Source organism: Xyrauchen texanus, chromosome 28 (genome assembly GCF_025860055.1).
Source record: "Xyrauchen texanus isolate HMW12.3.18 chromosome 28, RBS_HiC_50CHRs, whole genome shotgun sequence".
NCBI lineage: Eukaryota > Metazoa > Chordata > Actinopteri > Cypriniformes > Catostomidae > Xyrauchen > Xyrauchen texanus.
In genome coordinates, this window is record NC_068303.1 from 3,966,096 (window position 1) to 3,990,578 (window position 24,483).

The window sequence follows — 24,483 nt, forward strand, 5'->3', positions numbered from 1 at the left end:
AGTAAATGCAATACAAATTACATTTCATATTTCCTCATCAAAAGTAAGAAGCATTAATGAAACTGCTTTAAGAGTAATTGGAACCAGAATTGTTAAATTCCTTACTATTCACACCCCAAATCTTTGCCGTGTTTAATAATGCAATTACAGTGGTGTCATATTTTAGTTAATCACTTTTCCAAAAATGAAATAATTTTGCCTTGTATTGTATAGATGTTTTATTAATCAAAAAGATCCAAAATGTGACACAGAAACAGTTTTACACAAATCAACTCTCACATGTTTTCACGCAAGTAAACAATATCACACTTTCAGCCAGCAAATCAAAAGTATTGGAAATTGGACTGTAATTGATCAATTAATAAGAGTGTAGAGTCTGTAGCTACATTTGGGTCATTCATTCTCAGTATTTTTGTAAAGCATTTCCTGATTGCATTTAAGCATTTCAGATACAGGAAAAGCATTGAAATAATTGGATTATTTTATAATAATGATTCTGTGTATTGGCAGCCTGGTTGACGACAATTATATCCAGGGACGGATTCTCACTTGGCCAATTATCTCCAAGGGCCCCCCTCCACCCAAAAGTTGTTAAGGGTGTGGAGGTGTTCGTTGTTCATGGCCAAAAGGGGTTTTCAAGCGGGGGTATCACCAAACTACATCGCACAGCCTTAAAGCCCAGGACACCCCCGGGCAGTCAAGGGCCCCATTGGCCCGGTTGGTAATCCGTCCCTGACTATATCTGATGTCAAAAGTAAACACAAATTAATATTCTCATCCAATACATAACTTTAGAAACTCTTTTCCAGAGAAATTAAAGCTGCTGCTTGTTTTCCTTTGGAATAACGTGCATAGATGAATCATGTACAGCAAGCCCAATAATTCCTATTAATTTTTATTTAATATTGACTTTAATGAACAAAGGCTAAAGTAAAAGTAAGTAAGCTAAAGAAGTAAGTGTGCTATTCGTAGATCACCGCGCTAGAGATTTCAAATCGTGCATGTTTGAACAGTCTGGCATCTCGTCTGCTGGCTAAACCAATGGTGTGAGTTTGAACATGATATCAATATTAACCATCAAAACCTTGATTTAAGAAAACAAGAACAAGGAAGCATGTTAATCAGAATTAAAAAATGAGTTTTTCCAGAGCAGAAAATACTAGCTGAAAATTTACAACAAAAGTAGATCTTGAGTCAACATAACAGTCATAGAGAAATTCATTTACACACACACACACACACACTGCCAAAAAGACAGAAACCTGACAGTCATCAAATAATTCCATGGCACGTGACCCATTCTCAAATGCCACATAAAGTGCAAGAATATAAACCCGATGACCAGCCACCGAAGGCCACGGTGCATTTAACAACTGAAGTGGAGTGTTTTGCTAAATTTCGTCTTGTAACAGAAACAATATGAGCATTTGTGCCTCTTTGAAGCACATGATCCATAAAATAGTTTCTTTTCAGAGAATGTTGGACGCTTTGAAGAAATCTGTGACAAAACCGTGAGATGCATCCATGTTTTTCAGTAGCTGTACATGGAGAGCGGAGCATCTTCCAACATATCGTCCTGAAACACAGAGACGTCAACAGTTTCATTGTGTACAATGTGTCTTATAGCTATGAGAGATTACAGTACTTTAAATTTACCTTCAGAAAGCAGGTACGAGAGGCCGTGCTATATTGAGGTTACTGTCTTGGTTTTCAGTGGAGGAAAACGCTGTTACAGTCAGTGTTAATGTGAGGCATAAACGTACATTGTAAACCCAAATAAGTTAACAGAACTCAAAATTTAGAACTTTCAGATTTTGCTCTTGTACTACACTTGCATGTTAATTGCTCTTAAAGGTGCACTCAGTATTTTGACATGAATTAACGATTTTGAACTCCTTAAGACATGAATTGCGATTTTGAAATATACGTATAAAATCATGACCACTCCTGTCAAATCAGTAAAGCGGTTTAATTCTGCACGGAGAGGGTCCGCACATGGGGGCGGCCATGTTAGAATCACATGACTAGCCGATTCCTACTCGCTTAATCTCAGTAACCGTCCTGATATTTGACACTTTCATTCATTGATTAAAATAATCAGGGCTGACTGTGAATACTACATTTCTACAATGGCACCTGAAACTGAAAACTTGATTTTAAATGATGCTGCCATGATCCAAGCCACTAGGTGTCAGTGTAAGTCCAAGATGCCACAAAGACTAAAGTTACTGACTGCACCATTGAAATATTGAGTTAGCTAACTCATACATTTTGATGGCACTTAACTTTAAATTTAAAAAGACATGTTCATTAAACTTAAAACAACTCCGGTTTCTTAATAGGTTTCTGTTTTGTGAACTCAATAGAAACTGAATGTTCTACATATTCATCAGGGTTCCTTTATTGGAACAAATTTGTATGATTTAACCCCCTGAGACCTGAGCGGGACTGCTGTGTGCACTTTCCATTCCCTTTTTGAATGTAACTAGCACCTATGAAACATGCAAATAAAAATCTTTTTTAGACACATAGTTTCCTTAAGAATTGACATGCATGTCCACATATGTGTCTGCCCTGATCTCAGAACAGTTTAAAATGCAGATTATGTTCATCCTAACTCCATATAATGCCTCTTTCAGCTTTTGGATGCATCCATTGATTTTCAATGTGATTTCAATGTCAATTTAGGATATTTTAAGGAAAATTTACTTATAGTCCACATATGTGGTCGTTGTATTTAAAAGCACGCGGTTTTGTGATAAATCGATGACATTTTTAAAATGAAATTTAATGAGGTTTCTCACCAGTTGTAGTTTTGTTGCCATTTCTCCCAAAGACAAAGATGAGATCGGCGCCATTTTGTTTTGTCACATGACTCGATGCGTCTAATGTTTAACGACAGCCTGGAGTCTCCTGAACTGAGATCAGTTAGTTTAAATGAAATTAAACTAAGCATGGCCTATAGTAAAGCCAAAACGTCATGTCCACGCATGTGGACGCGGGGTCTCAGGAGGTTTATTTTTCGCCACTTAATGTAATTATTTATTTTGAGCTTAGGGTTTAGCCAAATCTAACGGCAAACTAGCAACTGAAAACATGACGTTATATGTGCCGTAAAACTTGAATGACCGGATTCAATTACCACACACTCAGGCCTAGTCCACACTAATACGTTTTCGTTTGAAAACGCATCTTTTTCTCTCCGTTTTGGCCTTCCGTCCACACTGAGACAGCATTTTTGTCTGTGAAAACTGAGCTTTTTGAAAACGCAGTCCAAAGCAGAGCTGGACAGGTAATCTGGCATACCGGGCATTTTCCCGGTGGGCCGACGCACTCTGGGGCTGATCAGGGGCAGACTGGCCATTGGGAGAAGTGAGCAGGGCAGTGGGTCGGCCGCGAACCGTGCCGAACGGGCCACGATAAGCTAAAACGAGCCGTCGCGTTATGCAGAAAGGACCACAAAACGGTGCCGAAATATGCAGAAAAGGATAGCGAACACATATCCCGGTCCAAAGTGGATACATTTGAAAACGCAGTTTTCACGTTGTAGTGTGGACTGTGAAAACGGATGCTTTGGAAAACCGATGATGCATTTTTAGTCATGTGATCTATCCAACCAAAACAATCAAGATGGCGGCCCGTGTTATAGCGGCACTGTTGTGTTTGATACTCACTTTGATTACTTTGTTAAAAAATAAATGTCACTTTGTACAACCTTCACATTGCGTTCCTTCAAATGCGAAGGGAAGTTTACTCGGAATTGGTGTCCGGTGACGGAACACAAGGACAATTGCGTTTCAGACCGTTCATGCAACGGGGATTTTCCGCATGCTCGGTGACACGATTTAAGCATTTTCATACGTTTCAGTGTGGACGAGCAACTTTTGGAAAACGCTTGAAAATGCTAGTGTGGACGGAGAGCGTTTTGAATGTATTCGGATTAATGTAGACATAGCCTCAGCTTCCTAATTCCCATTTATTGTAAACATGCAAAATGATTGAGAGGTAGAATGCTTCTCATAGTTCTCTGAATGATATCTGTAAGAATGCTTTACTGACCAATCACTGTCCAGGACCAGAACTAATCATTTGAGAGAGAGAACTTTAAGTCCTACCATTGGGACATCTTGAAGTCTGTGAAATTCGGGGCCATCATTTCTACTTCTGAATTTCAGGAATATGAGGACTGACACAATGGCAGCGATGACAACAAACGCAGACACCAGTCCAGCCAGGAGTGGGTCAGAGGACACTTTCAGGTTATTGTCTAGAAAGAAAGAGGGAAGAAATGGTAAATGGTCTGCACTTAAATAGCACCTTTTTAACCTTAGCAGTATTCAAAGTTCTTTACACTCTGTCCCATTCACCCATTCACACACCATTGACGGGAGAGCTGCCATGCAAGGTGCTAGCCTGCCATTGGGAGCAACTTGGGGTTCAGTGTCTCGCCCAAGGGCCGTTCGGCATGTGGAGTCATGTGGGCCGGGAATCGAACCACCAACCCTGCGATTAGTGGCCGACCCGCTCTACCACCTGAGCCACAGCCGCCATTTTAACGGTAATAAATCACAGTACAAAATACATAATTTATAACTGCTTTTGAAAAAACTACATGTGCCACATATCTTTAGTTTTTCCCTATAAAATTAAGTTGTTCTTTTTTTGTATTCCACTGAGTAAAAAACATTATAGTTTGAGAGTAACTTAATTTTTGGGTGTACTATTCCTCTAAAGTCAAGCATGCAAAGAGCCACGTTGAGCAGTATGATGTGTCTCTCTATGTGCTTTGTAAAAAATCTGTTGTATATTTAATTAAACTCAGATCTCAGTTCAAGTTAGACAGTAGGAATGCTTGTGTCCTTTTAGGGAAAATGATGCTTGCACAATTCCTGGAAAATATAAAAATGTTGCGTGTTTGTACATTTCTAAAGTGACGCACATGCCTGGCAAATCCACAAAGATCAGTCTGTTCTTTTGTTGTGTTAGCGTTAAGACGTCCTGGCCCCTGGTGTCCGTCAGAGCTCTACGTTACTCAACAGATATAATGACGCCTTTGTTTTCCAAACGCACCATTATCAGACTATCTGCTGCGAGACCTCTATTCAGATCCCATTTTATAGAGTGTTCTTGGTGGGAGTTTGTTGTGCTCAACATCATGGTAAACAAAAAGGCAGCTGTACAATTTATAAATATATCTGTTGTGTGTGCACAGCTGCATTTGGGCTTATCTAAAATTAGCAAGCATGTGATGTTTGATACCACAAAAAAAACATCATGCACTTATTGAAACAGCCGGCTTTCTGTCTATCAGTATGACCTTACTAGGAGCCTGCAACAAGTTTGCAGTGTTGAGTCATTTTCTATCCTCAATGAAAGCAAAAATGCTGCTTGAAGCCACTAAACCACAGACTTTACAACCGTACGGAGCCCTTTAGAGGAAAGAGCCTGGAAAGGTTTTGTGTTCCCTCTAAATACATTTATACATCCTTTAAGAACATTAACCATGGTTTTACTATAGCAATCGTAGTTGGACTATAGTATTTGTAGCAATACCAATAACCCAAACATTTGCCATGGTTTTACTTCAGTACCCATATTACAACATTGAGATGGCTAATAACGAAATCCCTAAACTATGCTTTGAAAAATCATAATTTCAATTTTGCCAAAAATCATACATGGTAGTAACACCATGGCTAAAGGAATATTCCATGTTCAATATGAGTTGAACTCAATCAACAGCATTTGTGCCATAATATTGATTATCATAAAAATACATTTCGACTCGTCCCTCTTTTTCTTTAAAAAAGCAAAAATCAAGGTTACAGTGAAGCACTTACAATGGAAGTGAATGGGGCCAAACTGTAAACACTCAAATACTCACTATAGCAAAGTATAGCCACAAGACATAAACAATATACATGTAAACAGGGCTGGACTGGTAATCTGGCATACTGGGCATTTTCCAGTTGGGCCGACGCACTTTGGGGCCGATCAGGGGCGGACTGACCATCGACAGAACTGAGCGAACGGGCCGAACTTTTGGGCCAGTTGCTATGTAAAATCCCAGGTTGATTTCTCTTCCCAGTCCAGCCCTGCATGTATACATGATTTTAATGTGATAAAACACAACATGCCCACTAGGATGGACTGGACAACTGTCCAGGGTGGTTCTTTGCCTTTGGCCCGACACAGCTGGGATAGGCACCAGCACTACCCCGCAACCCTTCATAGGACAAGCGGCTTTAGAATATGGATGGACATGCCCTTTTAAATGAATATTAACTATGGTTTACTATAGTAAACCAGCAATAACCATGAAATATTTTACATTTTTTGTAAGAACGATGGTTTTAAAACCAGTCTTTAAAACCATAGTATATGTAGTGCTGGTTGGCTGACATTTTCAGACGGTCCCTTACCACACCCTCCACTGTTTTAGCACAATGTGTGGACATTTTGGCCCCTTACCCAACGTATGCAAAATTTCCAGCTAATATAAAAGGTTAAATTAACGATCTTGAACGATTTTGCTGAGACGCCATCAGACCAGCATAAACATGGGACAAATCGCGTCCCGTATTGATTTTTTTTTTTTACAGGTCACATAATTTCATCGCTAAATATGGGGTGATCCCGTAATTTACGCGACGGGTGGCAACCCTAGTTATAGGGTACATTTAATGAAATATGCATTCCTGTTGCTGTATTAATTAAATAATTTACAACTTAAAATACAACTTGCTCTTTGTGCCACTTTGAGGACATTTCCCACAGAAACTGGAGCTCAAGCGTGCCCATACTTTCAACAACACTTTCAGCTCTGGCCACTGAGGACTGTGATTTGAATTTCGGTCAGCACAGACCAATTTCAGGTGCAAAACTTTCGACTTGCTGTTGCCGAATTCACATTGTGACTGGTTTGAAGAAAAACATGCTACATCTGAAAGTAAGTTTATCTTGTTTTAAATATGTATAGGCTTATTACTGGTAAACAATACAAATACTGATTAAGAAAATTATTGTTAGCCGGGTAAAAAACTATTTGTTAAGGAATTAGCATTGTATTCACGTACCGTCATCTCCAACATTCAGTGCAGAGGGAGTGTCCACATGAGTGTTTGCCTGGACGGGACTGCTGCTCGCTGGCATCCCTGTGGTGACTGCGAGGGTGGTAGCAACATGTGACAATGTTGTCTGTGAAGATTTTTGTCTCGTTCGTGTAGTAATTGATTTTGGGCTGGTCACGTCTGAAGGCCTGGTGGATTTCGGAAGGAAGGTGGTTTTGTAGATTTTGGTTTTGGGATAATGGGTTGTTGATGGCAGGAGTGTAGTAGGTGTTACTCTTGTAACTGTTGTCGGATTTTTCGTAGATAAAAGGTCCGACTCGTTTCGGCTGTCTGGGATGTTCCCAGAGAAACTGATGTTCTCCATTGTGGTGAGAGAGGGAGTGACGGTCCATGATGAAGGAACAGACGTGACTGCATCAAGATAGCAAACACACATGAATACACCAGGGTTATTACAGTTTAACATTTTTATTTTATTTTCAATTTGTCCTTTCTGTTGTATTTATATTTATGCATTTGGCAGATGCTTTTATGGGCACTTATTACAGGGACAATCCCCCCGGAGCAACCTGGAGTTAAGTGCCTTGCTCCAGGACACAATGGTGGTGGCTGCGGGGATCAAACCAGCAACCTTCTGATTACCAGTTATGTGCTTTAGCCCACTACTCTGTTATTACTCTGTTATTTTTATTTTTAGGTCTGATTATTGCTTGTCAGACTGTATGATACACATTGTCATTTGGACACTGTAGGAGTGCACCCTGCGTAACGTCAACATTTTCAAACATATGCGGACAAGGAAAGCTTTTTGAAACGCTTGGTTTTCAGTGGAAGAAAAAGACACTTTAGTGTGGATGAGACATGTATCATAGCGAAATTAATACGTTTTCGAACTACAAGTTTTAGTGTGGACGAGACCTAAGATTCATTGCAAAGGCAATCACACAAACATGTCACACTAAGCGATCAAAGACTGCTGATTTTGCCCTACAACTTAAGAAATCTGTTACAATCTCCAAAATTTGTCTCGTCCACACTAATGCATTTTCGTTTGCTACGTTTACTCCTCTCGTCCACACTAGAACAGCGTTTTCCTCCACCAAAAACGAAGCGTTTCGAAAACTCTCTCCATTACGACATACATGGTCTGATTCGTGCTTCAATCTTCCCCTGTCTTTCTAGGTAAACACAACCCATAATTAAATATTTGAAAGAAGGATGACAAATATGGTGCATTAAATAGGCTGAAGCCAGTTGTGGTCCTGTGTTTTTGATTATCGTGTGTTCATCCTTGATGAAGCTGAGCTACATATGCATTATCTAGGCCTGTTTGTCCGACATTAGTGTTTACATGACATTTTAAAAAGATGAATTATTGTTTTAGTCTAACTGAAATCAAATTATTAAAATGCATGTAAACGTACTGGCAGAACTATCCCATAATTACCATGTTTCCATGCTGAACTCTGGAGTAATTACACAAACACAGCCGCATATTATAGATTTGTTGTTCAGTGAAATTACTGAGTTAAAGGCAATGAAAGACCTAGGGAACATTTCCCTACATTAAGATTAAGACCACGCACACACTACAAGATTCCCTGCAGTCATTCAGTTTTCTAACATGTTGGTGCAAACTTTTTTGCAGCTATACCGAAGCAGGAAAAATTTTAATTGTGTGTTGGTGAAATAATTCTTTGTTTGTGAAGAGAGTCACACGAGTTATTTTTCAGAGTGCATGTCTGTGCATGTGTGACGTGTGCATGTGTGAACAACATTGAGGTGTGTGTGTGTGTGTGTGTGTGTGTGTGTGTGTGTGTGTGTGTGTGTGTGTGTCAGATTTCTTCAAACTCTAACACTTTTATGCCAAATATCACACTGCATATAGTCTCTCTCTCTCTCTCTCTCTCTCTCTCTCTCTCTCCATTCTGTCAAATACCATTCTGGCATACATTCAGGCAAGGGTAATCTATATTATGAATGTAGATATTTACTGACAGTTTTAAACGTCTCCTTAGGACAAATGTATTTTTTCATGAAAGTCAGGTTGGAACAGGTGGTCACGTGTGTTTTACATAAATGCATACAAATGACCAATAACCATAATTATTGGTCAAAACAATGTTTTTATATTTTTGTGTTACTATAAAATGTTTGCTTTTTTGTGAGTAGTTTTGTGCCTAATAGGCTCTCCAAAGCAGGAGTAGATTTAACATGTTTTGTATTTGGGGTGATGGGGGAACATGTTCCCTCAATGTTTACATTAAACATACGCAACTGTTTTTTTTTTTGTGTTTCAACGGTGACAACTTACACCATATAGGGTGACAACATAATGCCAAAAAAGGTCAATGTGTGTTCAATGAACTGTATCTTTTTTCCTTGCCAAAATTGGTGAAAATGTTCAATAGCTTTTTTTGTATCCAAAGACTTAAACGTACATGTCTATTCAGAAATGTGTTTATGGTACTTAGTACCAAGTAAAATAGATTAGTGATAGACGGATCTATCGACCGGGCCGTTTAATTGGCCAGTATTTGGCCATTTTCCGATTATCAGTATCGTTGGATAACAGTGTTCGCTTTGCCGTTTAACAGAAGTGTTAACTTTCCCTTGTGTCCGAACCAAAATACAACTAGATTTGTCAATGAACAGTCAACACTTTCAAGTTTATGCAAATTTGAGTAAATACTGCATTAAATAAGTGTTTCACTTACGATGTTTTGTGTACATCTGATTTGCTGTTGTTAAATTGTATTATGCTTATCTGTATTTATATAATTAATCTGCAATCCTGCTCTCTAGACAGAAAAACCCATATTGGTCGACAACTAAACTAGATATCTGCAAGCAGAAATGTACAGTATCTCACAAAAGTGAGTACACCCCTCACATTTTTGTAAATATTTGATTATATCTTTTCATGTGACAACACTGAAGAAATGACACTTTGCTACAATGTGAAGTAGTGAGTGTACAGCTTGTATAACAGTGTACATTTGCTGTCCCCTCAAAATAACTCAACACACAGCCATTAATGTCTAAACTGCTGGCAACAAAAGTGAGTACACCCCTAAGTGAAAATGTCCAAATTGGGTCCAAAGTGTTAATATTTTGTGTGGCCACTATTATTTTCCAGCACTGCTTTAACCCTCTTGGGCATGGAATTCACCAGAGCTTCACAGGTTGCCAAGTGGAGTCACTTTTGTTGCCAGCGGTTTAGACATTAATGGCTGTGTGTTGAGTTACTTTGAGGGGACAGCAAATGTACACTGTTATACAAGCTGTACACTCACTACTTCACATTGTAGCAAAGTGTCATTTCTTCAGTGTTGTCACATGAAAAGATATAATCAAATATTTACAAAAATGTGAGGGGTGTACTCACTTTTGTGAGATACTGTATATGCTGCTTTGTTTTCTGCATTATATCTGTGAAATTGTTTATTCTTATTAATTTGGATGGGCAGAAGTTCTGATTACAGTGCCTACACACATTTTCTGCAGTTTTTCCAGTGTTTTCTGGACTTGCAGCTTATTCTTGGCCAGAGTAAGCTGTAATGTAAGCCAGATTTCATGCTGTAGTCAAATATCAGGCTATGCAAGACCAGGGTCACTCTTGCTGCAGTGACGACACTGTCAATCAAAGGAATAAAACATTGAGTAAATAAACAGAGTACCTGCTGAAGTGTGTGCGTGAGGAGTGGGATCTGTGATGTTGGTGTTTGTGTGGTTAGTAGAGGACGGTGCCTGATCACTGTTGGGTGACTCTGGCTTTAGTGATGAGGTCATGTTGACATCAGACACTCCATTTCTTCTCTTCACGGAGCTGTGAATTGAAGGTGACGTGGTCGTGTGAACTGCAGAGATGCAGAGATGATCACCTGGACATAGACGGATATGAGTCAGGAAACATGAGTGGGGTAAATTTGGGTCCGTAACATACTGTATATTATTTAATGCACACAACACGTTTAAATGAAGATGAGGTTTATCTGAACATCATGAATTACAAATGAGAGGTAGTGTGGATTTAGCCTGCCAGTTTAAATACCGTTTTCTCATAACTGTGTGTGTCAAAAGTCTTACATAATTTGATCAAACAAGACCAATATATTGTGTTTTACCACTGTTGTTGATTTATTTATGTGTTGTTGATTTATTTATGTGTTTATATTTTTTAGATTTTTCCAATCTCAATTAAATGCTCTGTGGTGGGAAATGCAGTGAACTAGCTCATTGTGTGGTCATGTGTTCTTAATTAATAATTATTTGCTAATTAGTCACTTGGCAGATGCTAAAGTGACTGAAAATAGCCTTATTACATCTATCTATAGTGTCTGTCTGTCTGTCACTCTTTTCTGTCTGTCTGTCTCTTTTCTATCTATCTATCTGTCTGTCTATCTATCATCGTCTGTCTGTCTGTCTTTTGTCTGTCACTCTTTTCTATCTGATTGTCTGTCTGTCTGTCACTCTTTTCTGTCACTCTTTTCTATCTATATGTCTGTCTATCTATCATCGTCTGTCTGTCTGTCTTTTTGTTTGTCACTCTTTTCTATCTGATTGTCTGTCTGTCTGTCACTCTTTTCTATCTGATTGTCTGTCTGTCACTCTTTTCTGTCACTCTTTTCTATCTATCTGTCTGTCTGTCTATCTATCATTGTCTGTTTGTCTGTCACTCTTTTCTATCTGTCTGCCTGTCTGTCAGTCAGCCACTCTTTTCTAACTGTCTGTCTGTCAGTCACTCACTCTTTTCTTACTGTATGTCTGTCTGTTTGTCTGTCACTCTTTTCGATCTGTCTGTCACTCTTTTCTGTCTGTCTGTCTTTCTGTCTGTCACTCTTTTCTTTCTATCTGTCTGTCTGTCAGTCACTTTTCTGTCTGTCTGTCTGTCATTCTTTTCTGTCTGTCTGTCTGTCTATCATTCTTTTCTGTCTGTCTGTCTGTCATTCTTTTCTGTCTGTCTGTCTGTCATTCTTTTCTGTCTGTCTGTCACTCTTTTCTATCTGTCTGTCTGTCTATCATTCTTTTTCTGTCTGTCTATCATTCTTTTCTGTCTGTCATTCTTTTCTGTCTGTCTGTCACTCTTTTCTATCTGTCTGTCTGTCTGTCTATCTATCATTGTCTGTCTGTCATCTGTCTGTCTGTCTGTTTACACTGCCTAGCCCAAAAAATAGTTGTGGAAATAAGCAGATGCTTAAGAGCCTTTGATTGGATCATTATTGCTGTGATTAATATGTTTCAGCTGGCAGCAATTCTTTTAACCCTAACTGATGCAGTGTGAAGCTTCTCATTTCTTAAATAACCATGTCGGAAGATGTATCCTGTGGTCGTGGAAAATATGTTACTGTGTTTCAAAAGGGGAAAATTATTGGCCTGCATCAAGCAAAGAAAACCACTGAGGAGATTGCTAAAATCACTGGAATTGGGTTAAGAACTTTCCAATGCATTATTAAAACCTGGAAGGGTAGTTGTGGCCCAGGTGAACTGAAAGCCCTTTTCGGGGCTACTGCTTCAACAATGCAGCAGCAGTGCGTTTCAAGGAAGATAGATGGGGAGGCATTTGAAACATGCCTTCCCCAAAAAGTCACTTCTCAAGCTCTGCAGCCATTAGTACATTCTGGATTCTCAAGCCATTTTAGAGTTGGGCAATCTAGATTCAGGACCCAGACCAGGCCCGCCCCAGTCAGTGCAGGGAGGGGCCCCGCCGAAACAGCCCCTGCCGAGAAATAAGGCTTCTTTTGCGGCGGTGGCTGCCAAAAATAGTCCATCTAACCCTCAGGGGAACAAGAAAAGTTGGGCGACCTAACCAGTATTCTGGTTCGGGACATGTAGTCGGTGAACAGTACTCACAGAGTCTCTGTTCCACTCCTTTCTAAAGAAGAGGGGTCTCAGATTATATTTCGATCTGTATCGAATGTTTCTGTCAGAAGACTGCATCAGATCAATTTGGAGGGGATTGTCCCTTTTTTAGAGAAGGAAAAAAGTATCATTCAGACTGTGTCTATGCCTATTGGGTCTGATGGCCTTGACGGCGTCAATCTTTAGGGACTAATGCAAATGTGACAGTTTCAGCACTGGATAGCAGTGCAGCACTTGTGTCCTCGCCGTCACTTAAATCGCATGATGACAGTGACATCAGAAGGGATGCTTGCACTCGTCACTGGAGAATCCCCACTTTCCTTCAGGGAATCCTATTGGGGGCAGGTCTCTCTGAGGAAAGTGGTGATGACAGATGAATCACTGAAAGATTGGGGCATGGTGTGCAAAGACAGAATAGTGAATCGGGTTTGACCCACGTCACTATGCAACGCACACATAAAAGTTATTGACAGCATTTCTAGCATTGAAGCACTTTGCACTGTTCCTTCAAAGCCACCATGTCCGAGTCAGATTGAACAAGACGACAACAATGGCATACAAAAACAGACAAGGGGACGCACATTCCCAGTGACTTCACAACTTGGCACAAAAGCTGACTGTGTAGAGTGGTACGTGCTTTCTCGCATTGCGAGTGACAAATATGGGGGTGGATCTTCTGACAGGAAGACAGGGAATTAGAAAGAAATACAGCATGACATGAGGAGAGGTGAGGAGAGAAAAAAAAAATGCAGCCCTCAGACTGTGCTCCTTAAGAAATACAGTGTGGGAACAGGAAAAAAACACCTCAGCAACATTAGCACATAATCAGTACACTCTACAACATGAACGAGACTTGCAACAGGGGAGGGGATTGGGGGGTGGAGGTGGCCCAGCACAGGCAAGCAGCCATCCGGTCCTGCAGCCATTTTCGGCGCTGGTCACAGACCCGCCTGTCAGACTGGGGGTACAAAGCGGCGAAGGCGAGGGATAGGGTATCGGGCAGATGATTGCATATCTGTATATATGTGTAAGAGTTCATGTGTGTATAGGCCTGGACAGTCGCTATGCCAGCATCTAATCTAGGTGCCTCAGTCCGCAGGGTTGTCATAGCGATACACAGCAAATTGCCATGGAGACAACCTTGATCAGGTCCCAGACATAGTCAACAATCACCAGGTGTCTGGGGAGTCGGGGAAGGAACGCAAGAGTGGCTCACTGCAGTGCTCTTCCGGGGGAGTTGTTGTTCCAACAGCGGCCTTGGCCAAGGCCAGTGCTGGTTGAGGGCGGCCGAAACAGATAAGATTGGGATTGTTTGGTCTTGAAGCTAGTAGCTGCTTCTAATTTACACAGCTATTCTTCTGATCCATTTGCCTTTACAAAGCTGTGAGCTTCTCCATGATGTTATCGATATTTTGGTTCATAGACCCAGTCTGAGTGCAGACAGCTCTGCCCACTGCTTCAATCATGACGGGCAGCGTTGTGGGGCTTTGGACAGCTGTCACCGTCTTCTTAATTCCTCGATAAACCAGGGCAATGCCTAATCCAATCAGCAGTAGACCTGTTATCATGGTACCAAATAGGTAGATATCTTCAACGTCCTCCACGGAAAGAGCCGCTAGACACACGACCCGCCACCTCTCCCACGCGTCCATCGTGTAGCCAGCTGCGAACGTTCCGTCAGGGCAGTCAGGTTCCCCCGAACGCAAGCTTCCCGTCGAGAAGATGGTGTCAATTGCGTTGAGAGACCAGTTGATCAAATACATAGTTTGGAGAGCAGTGCTGAGAGAGTCTCTCAAGTACAAGACAGTAGACTAGATGTGACGAGAGGAGCAAAGCAGGGAAGATAAGGGGAGGGAGAGGGTGAGAAAATGCGACCGCCTCCGTTGAGAGCCAAGAGAGGTAATGTGGGAATTTACTTGGGACAATAGGTCAACACCTGCTTGTTTGCAGGTTTATGAGGGGCGCTCGGCATTTGAACAGGGTGTCAAAACCGCTAGTTCCATCATATGATCTGTCCGTTGTTCTGAACAGCCTCCCTTTGAGCCAGTTGAAAGTAAGGAATTTAATCTTTGTTACTGGCTCTGACGACCACAAAGTGAGTTAGTGAACTGTTGTTTGTACATCATTCTTGTATGCGCTTTGCGGTGGATTTGTCAAGAGTGTCTCTTAAAACAAATCCAGCCTTTGTGCCTAAGGTGAGAGACTCTGCACTCAGCTGTAAGCCGGTGGACTTGATTTCAGATCTGTCTTTCTCCCACTGCCATTTTCCTCATTAGAGGATAAGCAGCTTAATTGTCTGTGTCCAATTCGTACTCTATGTGACCCATATCACAACGGTCTCATTGGGTAGTGGAAGCTATAATATTAAGTTACAATAGTCTGGGGTTGTGACCTCCAGAGGGCTTGAGAGCTTATTCATTCAGAGGCATGGCTACCTTGTGGGCGCTGTTTAAGGGCATTTCAGTCCAGTACATTTGTGCGGCTGCAAAATGTTTTTTAGATAATGAGCCAATGACGGCTCTGTATCATCCAGTCTGTAAAATCTCATTTAGTCCTTGGTGTGGGCAGTCAATCTGCCGATGTGTAAAAAATTTATCAATTAATTAATAATAAATAAAACACACACACATATATATATATATATATATATATATATATATATATATATATATATATATATATATATATATATATACAGTGCCTTGAAAAAGTATTCAGACCCCTGACCAATTATCTCATATTACTGTATTAAAAATGGTGCATTGAAAATTCATTCTGTTTTAATATTTGATTATACAACAAAATCAACTATTGTTAGGTGACATTGGTTACTGTTGGGATATATTTAAAAATAACAATAAAAAAACTGAAATATCTTGCTTGCATAAGTATTCAACCCCTGTGCTGCTGACGCTGCCAGGTTACAAAAAGAAATTGCCCTAACGAGGACACAGTTATTTTACCACTGGCATCCACCTGTGAATCATTACAGTTGCAATCACATTTTCTGGATAAAAAACCCATTGTTGAAGGATCATTAGTCAGGCTGTGAATCTGAAGGAAAATTAAGACCAAAGAGCATTCCACAGAAGTTTGAGAAATAGTAATAGAAATGCATAGATTAGAGAAAGGGTTCAAAATAATATCCAAATGTTTGGATGTCATAGTGAGTACAGTTGGATCAATAATCAGGAAGTGGAAGATGCACCACACCACCCAGGCACTGCCAAGAAAAGGCCGTCCCTCAAAACTCTAACAAAAAGGAGACTTGTGAGAGAAGCCACAGAGAGGCCAACAATCACTTTGAAGGAGCTACAGAGTTCAGTGGCTGGGAGTGGAGTAATGGTGCACCTTATCAAGAGCACAGCATAACGCTGACCTGTAAGGGAGGGTGGCAAGAACGAAGCCGTTACTCAAAAAGTACCAACTGAAAGCACATCTGGAGTTTGCCAGAAAGCATGTGAGTGACCCAGCTGCAATGTAGAAGAAGGTTTTGTGGTCAGATGAGACCAAGGTGTGGCGCAAACATAACACTTCCTATGCCTCAAGACACACCATCCCTACAGTAAAGTATGGTGGTGGCAGCATCATGCTGTGGGGATGCTTCTCATCAGCAGGAACTGGACATCTTGTTAGAAATTAAGGAAGAATGGAAGGAGGCAAAATATAGGGAAATACTGCAAGAGAACTAGCTTCAGTCCACTAAAAAACTGAAGCTTGGGAGGAAATTCACCTTTCAGCAGGACAATGATCCCAATCACAAAGCCAAAACAACATTGGAGTGGCTCAAGAACAAAAAGAGAAACGTCCTACAGTGGCCCAGTCAAAGTCCTGATCTCAATCCTATAGAGAACTGTGGCACTATTTGAAATATGCAGTCCACAAGCATCACCCAACCAACCTGAACAACCTGGAGCAAATCTGTCGAGAAGAATGGTGCAAAGCTGGTACATCTGTACTCCAAAAGACTTAAAGCAGTTATTGCAGCAAAAGGTGGCTGGACCAAATATTAATCAATCAATCAGAATGAAATTTCAGTGTAACATTTGCAATTCGGTAATATGAGAGAATTGGTCAGGGGTCTGAATACTTTTGCAAGGCACTGTATATACACAAAAATCAACAATAACACAGTGAAGCACAAGTGTTATATTGTTTCCCCCCTATACTTTCTTTGCAAATTGCTTAGGTGGGTGTACATTGGATACTACTAGTCAGTTGATGGTTTGCTTTGGACATCATATCTGCACGGAAGTTGGCTATATCCCATAGTGAGATACCAAACAACTGTTAGAAAGAGAACTTTAGGTTACTCACGTAACCCCGGTTCTCTGATAAAAGGAGTGAGGTATCTCACCACACTTCCCTCCTTGCAGTTGCACGGAGAAGAGATATGCGGAGAGTGAAGAAGAGACCTGTGGAGGTGGGGCTACTTTATCACTGCTGTGATTGGTCTGTCTGCTGACAGACTTGGTGTCATTGCTTCAAAAGTTAGATGCACCTGATGCAAATTCCCATAGTGAGATACCTCACTCCTGTTATCACAGAACTGGGGTTACGTGAGTAACCTAAAGCTGTGTTTAATAGTGAAAGAGCATTTCCACATGCACAATGGAACGAGAACTTGCAGGATTGGGACTAAACAGCTGTGTGGCCACAAGAAAGCCATTTGTTAGTGAGGCTAATCAGACAAACATGACTGCAATTTGCTAGGTATAAAGATTGGACTGTGGCGCAATGGAAAAAGGTCATGTGGTCTGACAAGTCCAGATTGACCCTATTCCAAAGCGATGTGCGTGTCAGGATAATAAGGGAAGTGCATCAAGCGATGCGCCCATCATGCATTGTGCCCACTGTACAAGCATCTGGAGGCAGTGTTATGATCTGGGGTTGCTTCAGTTGGTCAGGTCGAGGCTAAGCAACGTTATGCGGCAATAAAATGAAGTCAGTTGACTACCTGAATGTACTGAATGACCAGGTTATCCCATCAATGGATTTATTCTTCCCTGACGAGTCGACACGGGCATATTCCAGGATGACAATGCCAAGATTCATCAGGCTTAAATTGTGAAAGAGTGATTCATGGAGCATGAGGAATCATTTTCAGAAATGAATTGGCCACTACAGAGTCCTGACCTTAACCCCATTGAAAGTCTTTGGGATGTGCTGAAGACTTTACGGGATGGTTTGACTCTCCCGTCATCAATACAAGATCTTGGCCAAAACTTTATGCAACTCTGGATGGAAATAGATGTTGTGACGTTGCATAAGGTTGTCGAAACAATGCCATGAAGAATGCATGCCGTAATCAAAGCTAAATGCGTTCCAACGAAATATTGTTGCCCAGGCAGTGTATCTGTGTACTACACTAATAAATATGTCAGCTTTATACACAAACTTTATAGCTGTCTGATAGATGGGTCATTGATAATTAAGGTTATCCAAGGGGAAGAAATATGAGAAATCTTTTAAAAATATAGTTTCAAACATGTGTCAAGTTGTAATCTTTGTGTCCATGGTGTTTCATACAAATTTGAAAAATCATTTATAAAAAATAAAAATGTTTCAAAATGTCACGTGGTGTTACCTTGAATGCACACAAGAGTACACAACTTATATAATATATATATATTTTTTCAAGGTAAAAAAATGAGTCACAAATTTCAAGACATTTTATTAGGGTTACTCCAATTGACCTGGACAAAATGGGCTTCTTCATAAAAAGTTCAAATATCTGATTTTTAAAAAATAACAGTAATGATGATCTAAAGCCACGTTTTTAATCAGGGGGGCGCCGGAGCTTGTCAGGGGAGTCGCGGAGATTGATGATAACTTCAAGTAAAATCAAAAGATACATAAACACAAGAAAATGTATTGTCACGATATATTAAAATGAACAGCTTAATGGACCGTAGTCAATCTTAATAGACTGTAGCTCTCGTTATAATACAATTAATTGCCGTTAATGAACGCATATCATGCAAGAGCGCATCCATTAAAACTTTTAATCGATTGACAGCCCTAATATATATATATATATATATATATAGCAGTCATGATGGTCTAAATGGTTTTGTGTTTTTTTTATTTTTACCTGCATGATTTATTTGGTGGACAAAAGGTTTTCAAATATTAATCATATTTTAAAACTAAATTGTTTCACTGCATATTTTTAAAGAAATAATAATAAAAGATGATTCAAAAACAACTTGGAACCAACATTTTAGCTTTTAATGAGATTTTATTTTTACTGTCTACAGATGGTTTCACTACTGATCCATTTTAGACTATATGCCCCAGAAACAAATACAAAAAAGGCTTTGAACGCAGAAACTGAAAGCATGTCCATCATAATACTGTAGAGGCGTAAGCAAATAATCGCTTTGTGTGAATTGCACTTTTGATGTATTTATTGATATATTAACAGATCTGGACATGTCAGAACACACACACACATGCACAAGATTTCCTTTAACATCAGTCTATTATAGGCTTCCATGTTTCATCTCTCTCTCCACACACATACACACACACACACACTCGTGTTTCGGAGTCAGTACTCAAGTGTCCCGAGGGAGTTTGTTCAGGATACTCTGTGCCGCGCCCTGCCACTTAACAATAGTTCTTTTGGCTGATCTCTTCAGTAATGCCCCTTTTTCAGAGCTACTGCCGCCCCTGCATCACAAACCTCACGAGCTCCAACGTCTCTGCTGCTGTAACCCGAATGCAACATCAGCACTGGGGAGAGGACGTGATTCTGAAGGATATTTTTGGTAAAGTGATTCAGAACATGATTCAGCATGTTCTGGGGTGAAAAAAACATACTCTTACAGTTAAAGATGAAATGCCTTTTTAGGAAAGTTTTTGCAGAAGCTATAAAAAAAAAAAGCTGTTAAGCTGCAAGATCCCAGAAGACAGCGAGATGAAAATGAACGAAACAGAACGTCAGTTAAAAGATTAAATGTAACAGAAACATTCTAAAAATAAACTCTGATTGTTAATTAAAGTTCCGAACATTCTCGCACTCATACAGGCCTCAGAAAACGGTTTAAACTGTCTGTAAAAAGAGCTTATAGCATTACATTAAAAGGACCAATAAAACAGATTTATAGGGATATTCAGTCCGTTCTGAGCAGAAACTGTATTTCTTCATTTCAGCTCCTGCGTTCAACATTCTCTTTTCCAAATGGTAACCAGTTATAACGAAATAAAAGAATGGTTATATTATCGTTCTTTTTCAGATACACTCAGAGGCGTCATGCCCAGTTAGACTGAGTGGGCATGTGCCCCCTTAATATTTGAGCCAAGAGGATGTTGAATGGATCACTTGAAATTCCAAAAACAGATTTTTTTTCCTTCAATAGTTAAATTAAATGATTATTGCATGTAAAAAAAGAATGTCTGTGGCAAAAATCTTTATTTACATGTCTAAATTCTAGGCTGACCATGGTGCCCCTTCCAAAAAAAATTTAAATAGGTGCATGAGGCTCCTGAATACACTGGTCGCAGTGTTGCCAGGTCTGGATAAACAAGCTCAAAATAAGTGAGCTGCCTCACCAAAATAGGTAGAAATGAGCCAATGTTTCCAGTGTGGAGAATTCATCAGTATAGAAATAACAGAAAATAACTATATGGATAATTGAATTTTAATCACAGTTCTGCTTCTCAGTCAAAATCCGGCTACATCAAACGCTACATTAATTCCTCATATCCAACCATAATTAATTGAAGACTTGGAAAATGTTTTCACTCTGGAACAATTGAAAGGGACTTTGTTCCCATTTTCAGTTACGTTCTGCACATTTCTGCCTGTGTTCCTTGTTCAAAAGTAGGCTATATCGTTTTAATAGAAACGGATCTCTTTGTGGCAGCAACATTGAAACGGGCCTCAACTAAAACGCAAAAATGAAACCAATGATTGCCACGGAAATGTCATATATTGTTAGACAAAACACCAACTTAGTTATTTTAGTCTTACTGTTCTGTATGCAGTGACAGGCTATAATCATAGATCTGAATGAGAGCCTTTTTAACCACATAATCGGTCTCAAACCAAGTGAGCTGCCTACCATGACAGCATTTTTGGGCATCCATTAACTCATGAAAGTCCGAGTGAGCTTAAGTTTTTGCACAGTTACAGTTTTTCTAGGTAAATAATAATGGTATCAAATCTAATTAACTCCATGCCATATTCTTGATTAAAAAGAGTGAGTAAACTGAACTGAACTGTGAATACTGTGACATGATATACATGGTACTTAAATGAACTTCGTAAACTATTCATGAATATATTATGCCATGTCATCATTTAACTTTACTTACAAACACGTATTTATTTATGTAGGCTAACACATGACACTTAGACAGCTCCCGCAGGGAGTTTTAATGCATGTTATGTCGTTGATTAAACCAGGGGTTTTCAAACTTTTTCATGCTAAGGACCCCGATATATTATGATCCCCTTGCGAGGAACCCCCTGTGTGAGAAATAACTGACTTTTATTTTGCCATTGTACTAATATGCATTTATCTATATATGCATACCTGTATATAAATGCATATTTTTTCATTATTTTGACAGTGTGAGTGTGTATTTTTGCTGTTGTAGTAATGTAACATGTTTAAACGTAGAGAAATTCAATTCAAATTGACTTGTATAGCACTTTTCACAGTAAATATTGTTTTAAATCAGCGTTAAAGAGAATAGTACAACCCTTATTTCTTACAAATAAAAATTGTTTTAACCTTGTTCATACCCGCGTCCACATGCATGGACCACATGTTTTCTTCGCTATATGCAATGCATAATTTAAATCAATAAAAACCGATTGAATACCATTCACAAGACTCTAGACTGTCATTTATGGGTTAAACTTCTGCCGTCAGAGTCACGTGACACAACAACATGACGGCGATTACTTTGAAGCACTTCTACGGACACAGCACCAACAAAAGTGCCTCTGCTAAGAAATCTCTTTAAATGTTTTCATTGAAACCTGTTTGGTTGTAAAGAGTCGCGTCTCTAGTTTCGTTTGATATGCTGCTTCAAAACATCTGTTCATTTTTCATTCGTTAGCGCCCCAATAAACATGACGTCCACATATGTGGACACTGGCACCACATTTCCTCAAACGTAGAAAAACATGTGATTTATTTTGAATAACTTTCAATTCTAACACGTCTATTTAGCTTAATTTTAATATATATTTTGTTATGTTTCATTTTGTTATCTCGGTGCAATATGATTTTATTCATTATTCTCATTGAGAGTAAATAGGTTCATTAAAAAGCTGAAAATTGTTGCTTTCAGAGGCTTTATATGAAGTTAGGATGAAAATAAGGTGCATTTCAAACTGTTCTGAGATCAGTGCAGACAGACAGCACACTGGAGGTGAAGTCATTCACTAAATAGGGAGCAAGGGAGCATCCTATATCTCTCTATGCAGCTCCTAAAATCCGATGCAGATGATGTTTGGATCACTCGACATGTTTGACACAAATGGGACGATGATAATCAGTACGTAGATTCAGGATTTATAATGTATCATTTTATTTGAACATGGTTGTCAGTGATTGGATGATGCTGGTCATTACTATGTATCAGAATTAATTATGCTAATTTCTGATGTCATGTCTGTAACGCCTCAAAAACATGATCAACCAACACTTCTAGAAACACAATAAACAATTTGATGAGAATAAATTGACTTTCTATAGCTTAGTGTTATTTAACATTTCACAATGTAGTCTCGCTGTCCACATATGAGGACATTATTTATTTATTTTGCTTGTTTATTAGGTGCTACTAGTTACATATTAAAAAGGGAAATGGAAAATGCACACAGCCTTCACGCTCGGGTCTCAGGAGGTTAATGTTGTCAAATTTTTTACAATGTTGTTGTTGTTGTTCTGTTTTGTTTTTTAATTTAGCTTTTTTCTCTAAAAACATTTGGTGGCCCCCTGGGAGTCCCCAGCTGGATTGGACAACATCACCATAACTAGCAGTAATAACCCAGAGCACGCAGACTTCAACACTTGGTGGACAAAACACGATGACGTGACAATAAACTACTTTTGAGTAGAAAATGAACTTCATACTTCACAGCACAAGAAGTTCCCCAATGTAACTATAAAATTGAGTAAAACAACATGCAAACAGTGACGCAATGAAATCTCATTAATTATTCATGACCAGTGCATGCTGGAAACACCAGCTTCGAAAAGTTAAGTAAAATATACTTATATTTACTAGTGAAATTTACTCAAATGATAAAATAAATATCAGTTATAAATCATATTTACTTATACGCAAGTGCATTCATTTTTACACGTTTGATAGAATTTACTTAATATTTACATGTTCAAGCTTAAACTTATTCAGTGTAGTAAGTACATAATATTTTCTGCTATATCTACTTTACCACAAAAAATTAATAAATAATCAGTGTAGGCATAAAACTAGTTTTAAGACCCCACCATTGTTTTCGTGACTTGAAGTAGCCTACTCATGCGTACTAATACGCATGGCACAAACCCAAAAAGGCTGAAAAATACAGCATAATTGGACACAAATGAAAAGAAACCATTTAGTATTGATTAAAAAAGATAAAAAAGACAGACAGATAGATAGATGATGTAATGAAGAGTTTTACCTGTAATGAAAGAACAGTAGAAGAGCACCAACGCGCTAAACGCAACATTTCCACATCTGCCCATATCCTTCATACGAACTTTATCCTTCTTGCTTTCTGCTGTAGAAACAGAAACAACTCCGAATGGGGATATTATAGTCTGTTTTTATCCGTTTCCAACAATGTGACAGCAGTTCGGTCACCGAGAACAGATATTCCAGATGTGTCTGGAAGAGTTCAGCTGATCTCAGTACAGTGATTCAGATTTACAGTAGCTCTCAGCTGATCGCGGTGCCGTGGGCAGGACGCGATGACGCGCTATGTTGAGGGGGTGTTCACAAAGGAGATGTTTTGCGGTCAAAAAGCAGACGGAGATGTCCGGACGCGTTTTTAAAAGCGCTAAAAGCGGCCGTTCAGTCCCTACCGCGTTCTTGTCCTAAAACACGCTTGACGGAACGTCATGCAGAGGACAGAACGCAAGTGTCTCGAGACGCTTTTCAAATGCTGACGTCACTTAACCTGACACGGCGTCTTCCTGCGCGAGACGCTGAAAAAGGAGCGCGGCATAACGGTACAAAACGTCCGTCAAGCACATGTTTACATAGAAAAATGATTTAAAAATAGGCAAAGCGTGTTCGGTGTGAACGACACCTTGACGGGTCACGGCTCAAGACGACCAAAGTTGCACCTTTGACCTATATAGGCTACATAAAATGAGTTTTTGTGTTGCAGCGAATGAAAATTGTTTGTTGTTGTCGCATAATGGAACGTCACTATCGCAAAAACATGTGCTTGTCCCCAACATCCGGATTGCCTTCTCCAACACAGCAACCAAATAATTAAAAATAGACAGACTTAAGTTATTTATCAATCGTTTAATAGTTATTTTTGCATTATTTTCAAAAGAATCAGCAAGTACTA

At 39.5% G+C, this 24,483-nt stretch overlaps 1 protein-coding gene across 1 annotated transcript; it reads right to left on the reverse strand.

Annotated features, from left to right (window-relative positions):
• Positions 1 to 202: 202 nt before the first annotated feature.
• Positions 203 to 24,035, reverse strand: LOC127622154 (mucin-5AC). Its single transcript, XM_052096123.1, has 5 exons — positions 23,584 to 24,035; positions 10,751 to 10,954; positions 7,077 to 7,481; positions 4,116 to 4,267; positions 203 to 1,576 (listed from the first exon to the last, which is right to left on the reverse strand). The coding sequence occupies exons 1-5, from the start codon at positions 23,654 to 23,656 to the stop codon at positions 1,532 to 1,534; spliced, it is 879 nt and encodes a 292-aa protein (XP_051952083.1). The 5' UTR covers positions 23,657 to 24,035; the 3' UTR covers positions 203 to 1,531.
• Between the last annotated feature and the right edge of the window lie 448 nt (positions 24,036 to 24,483).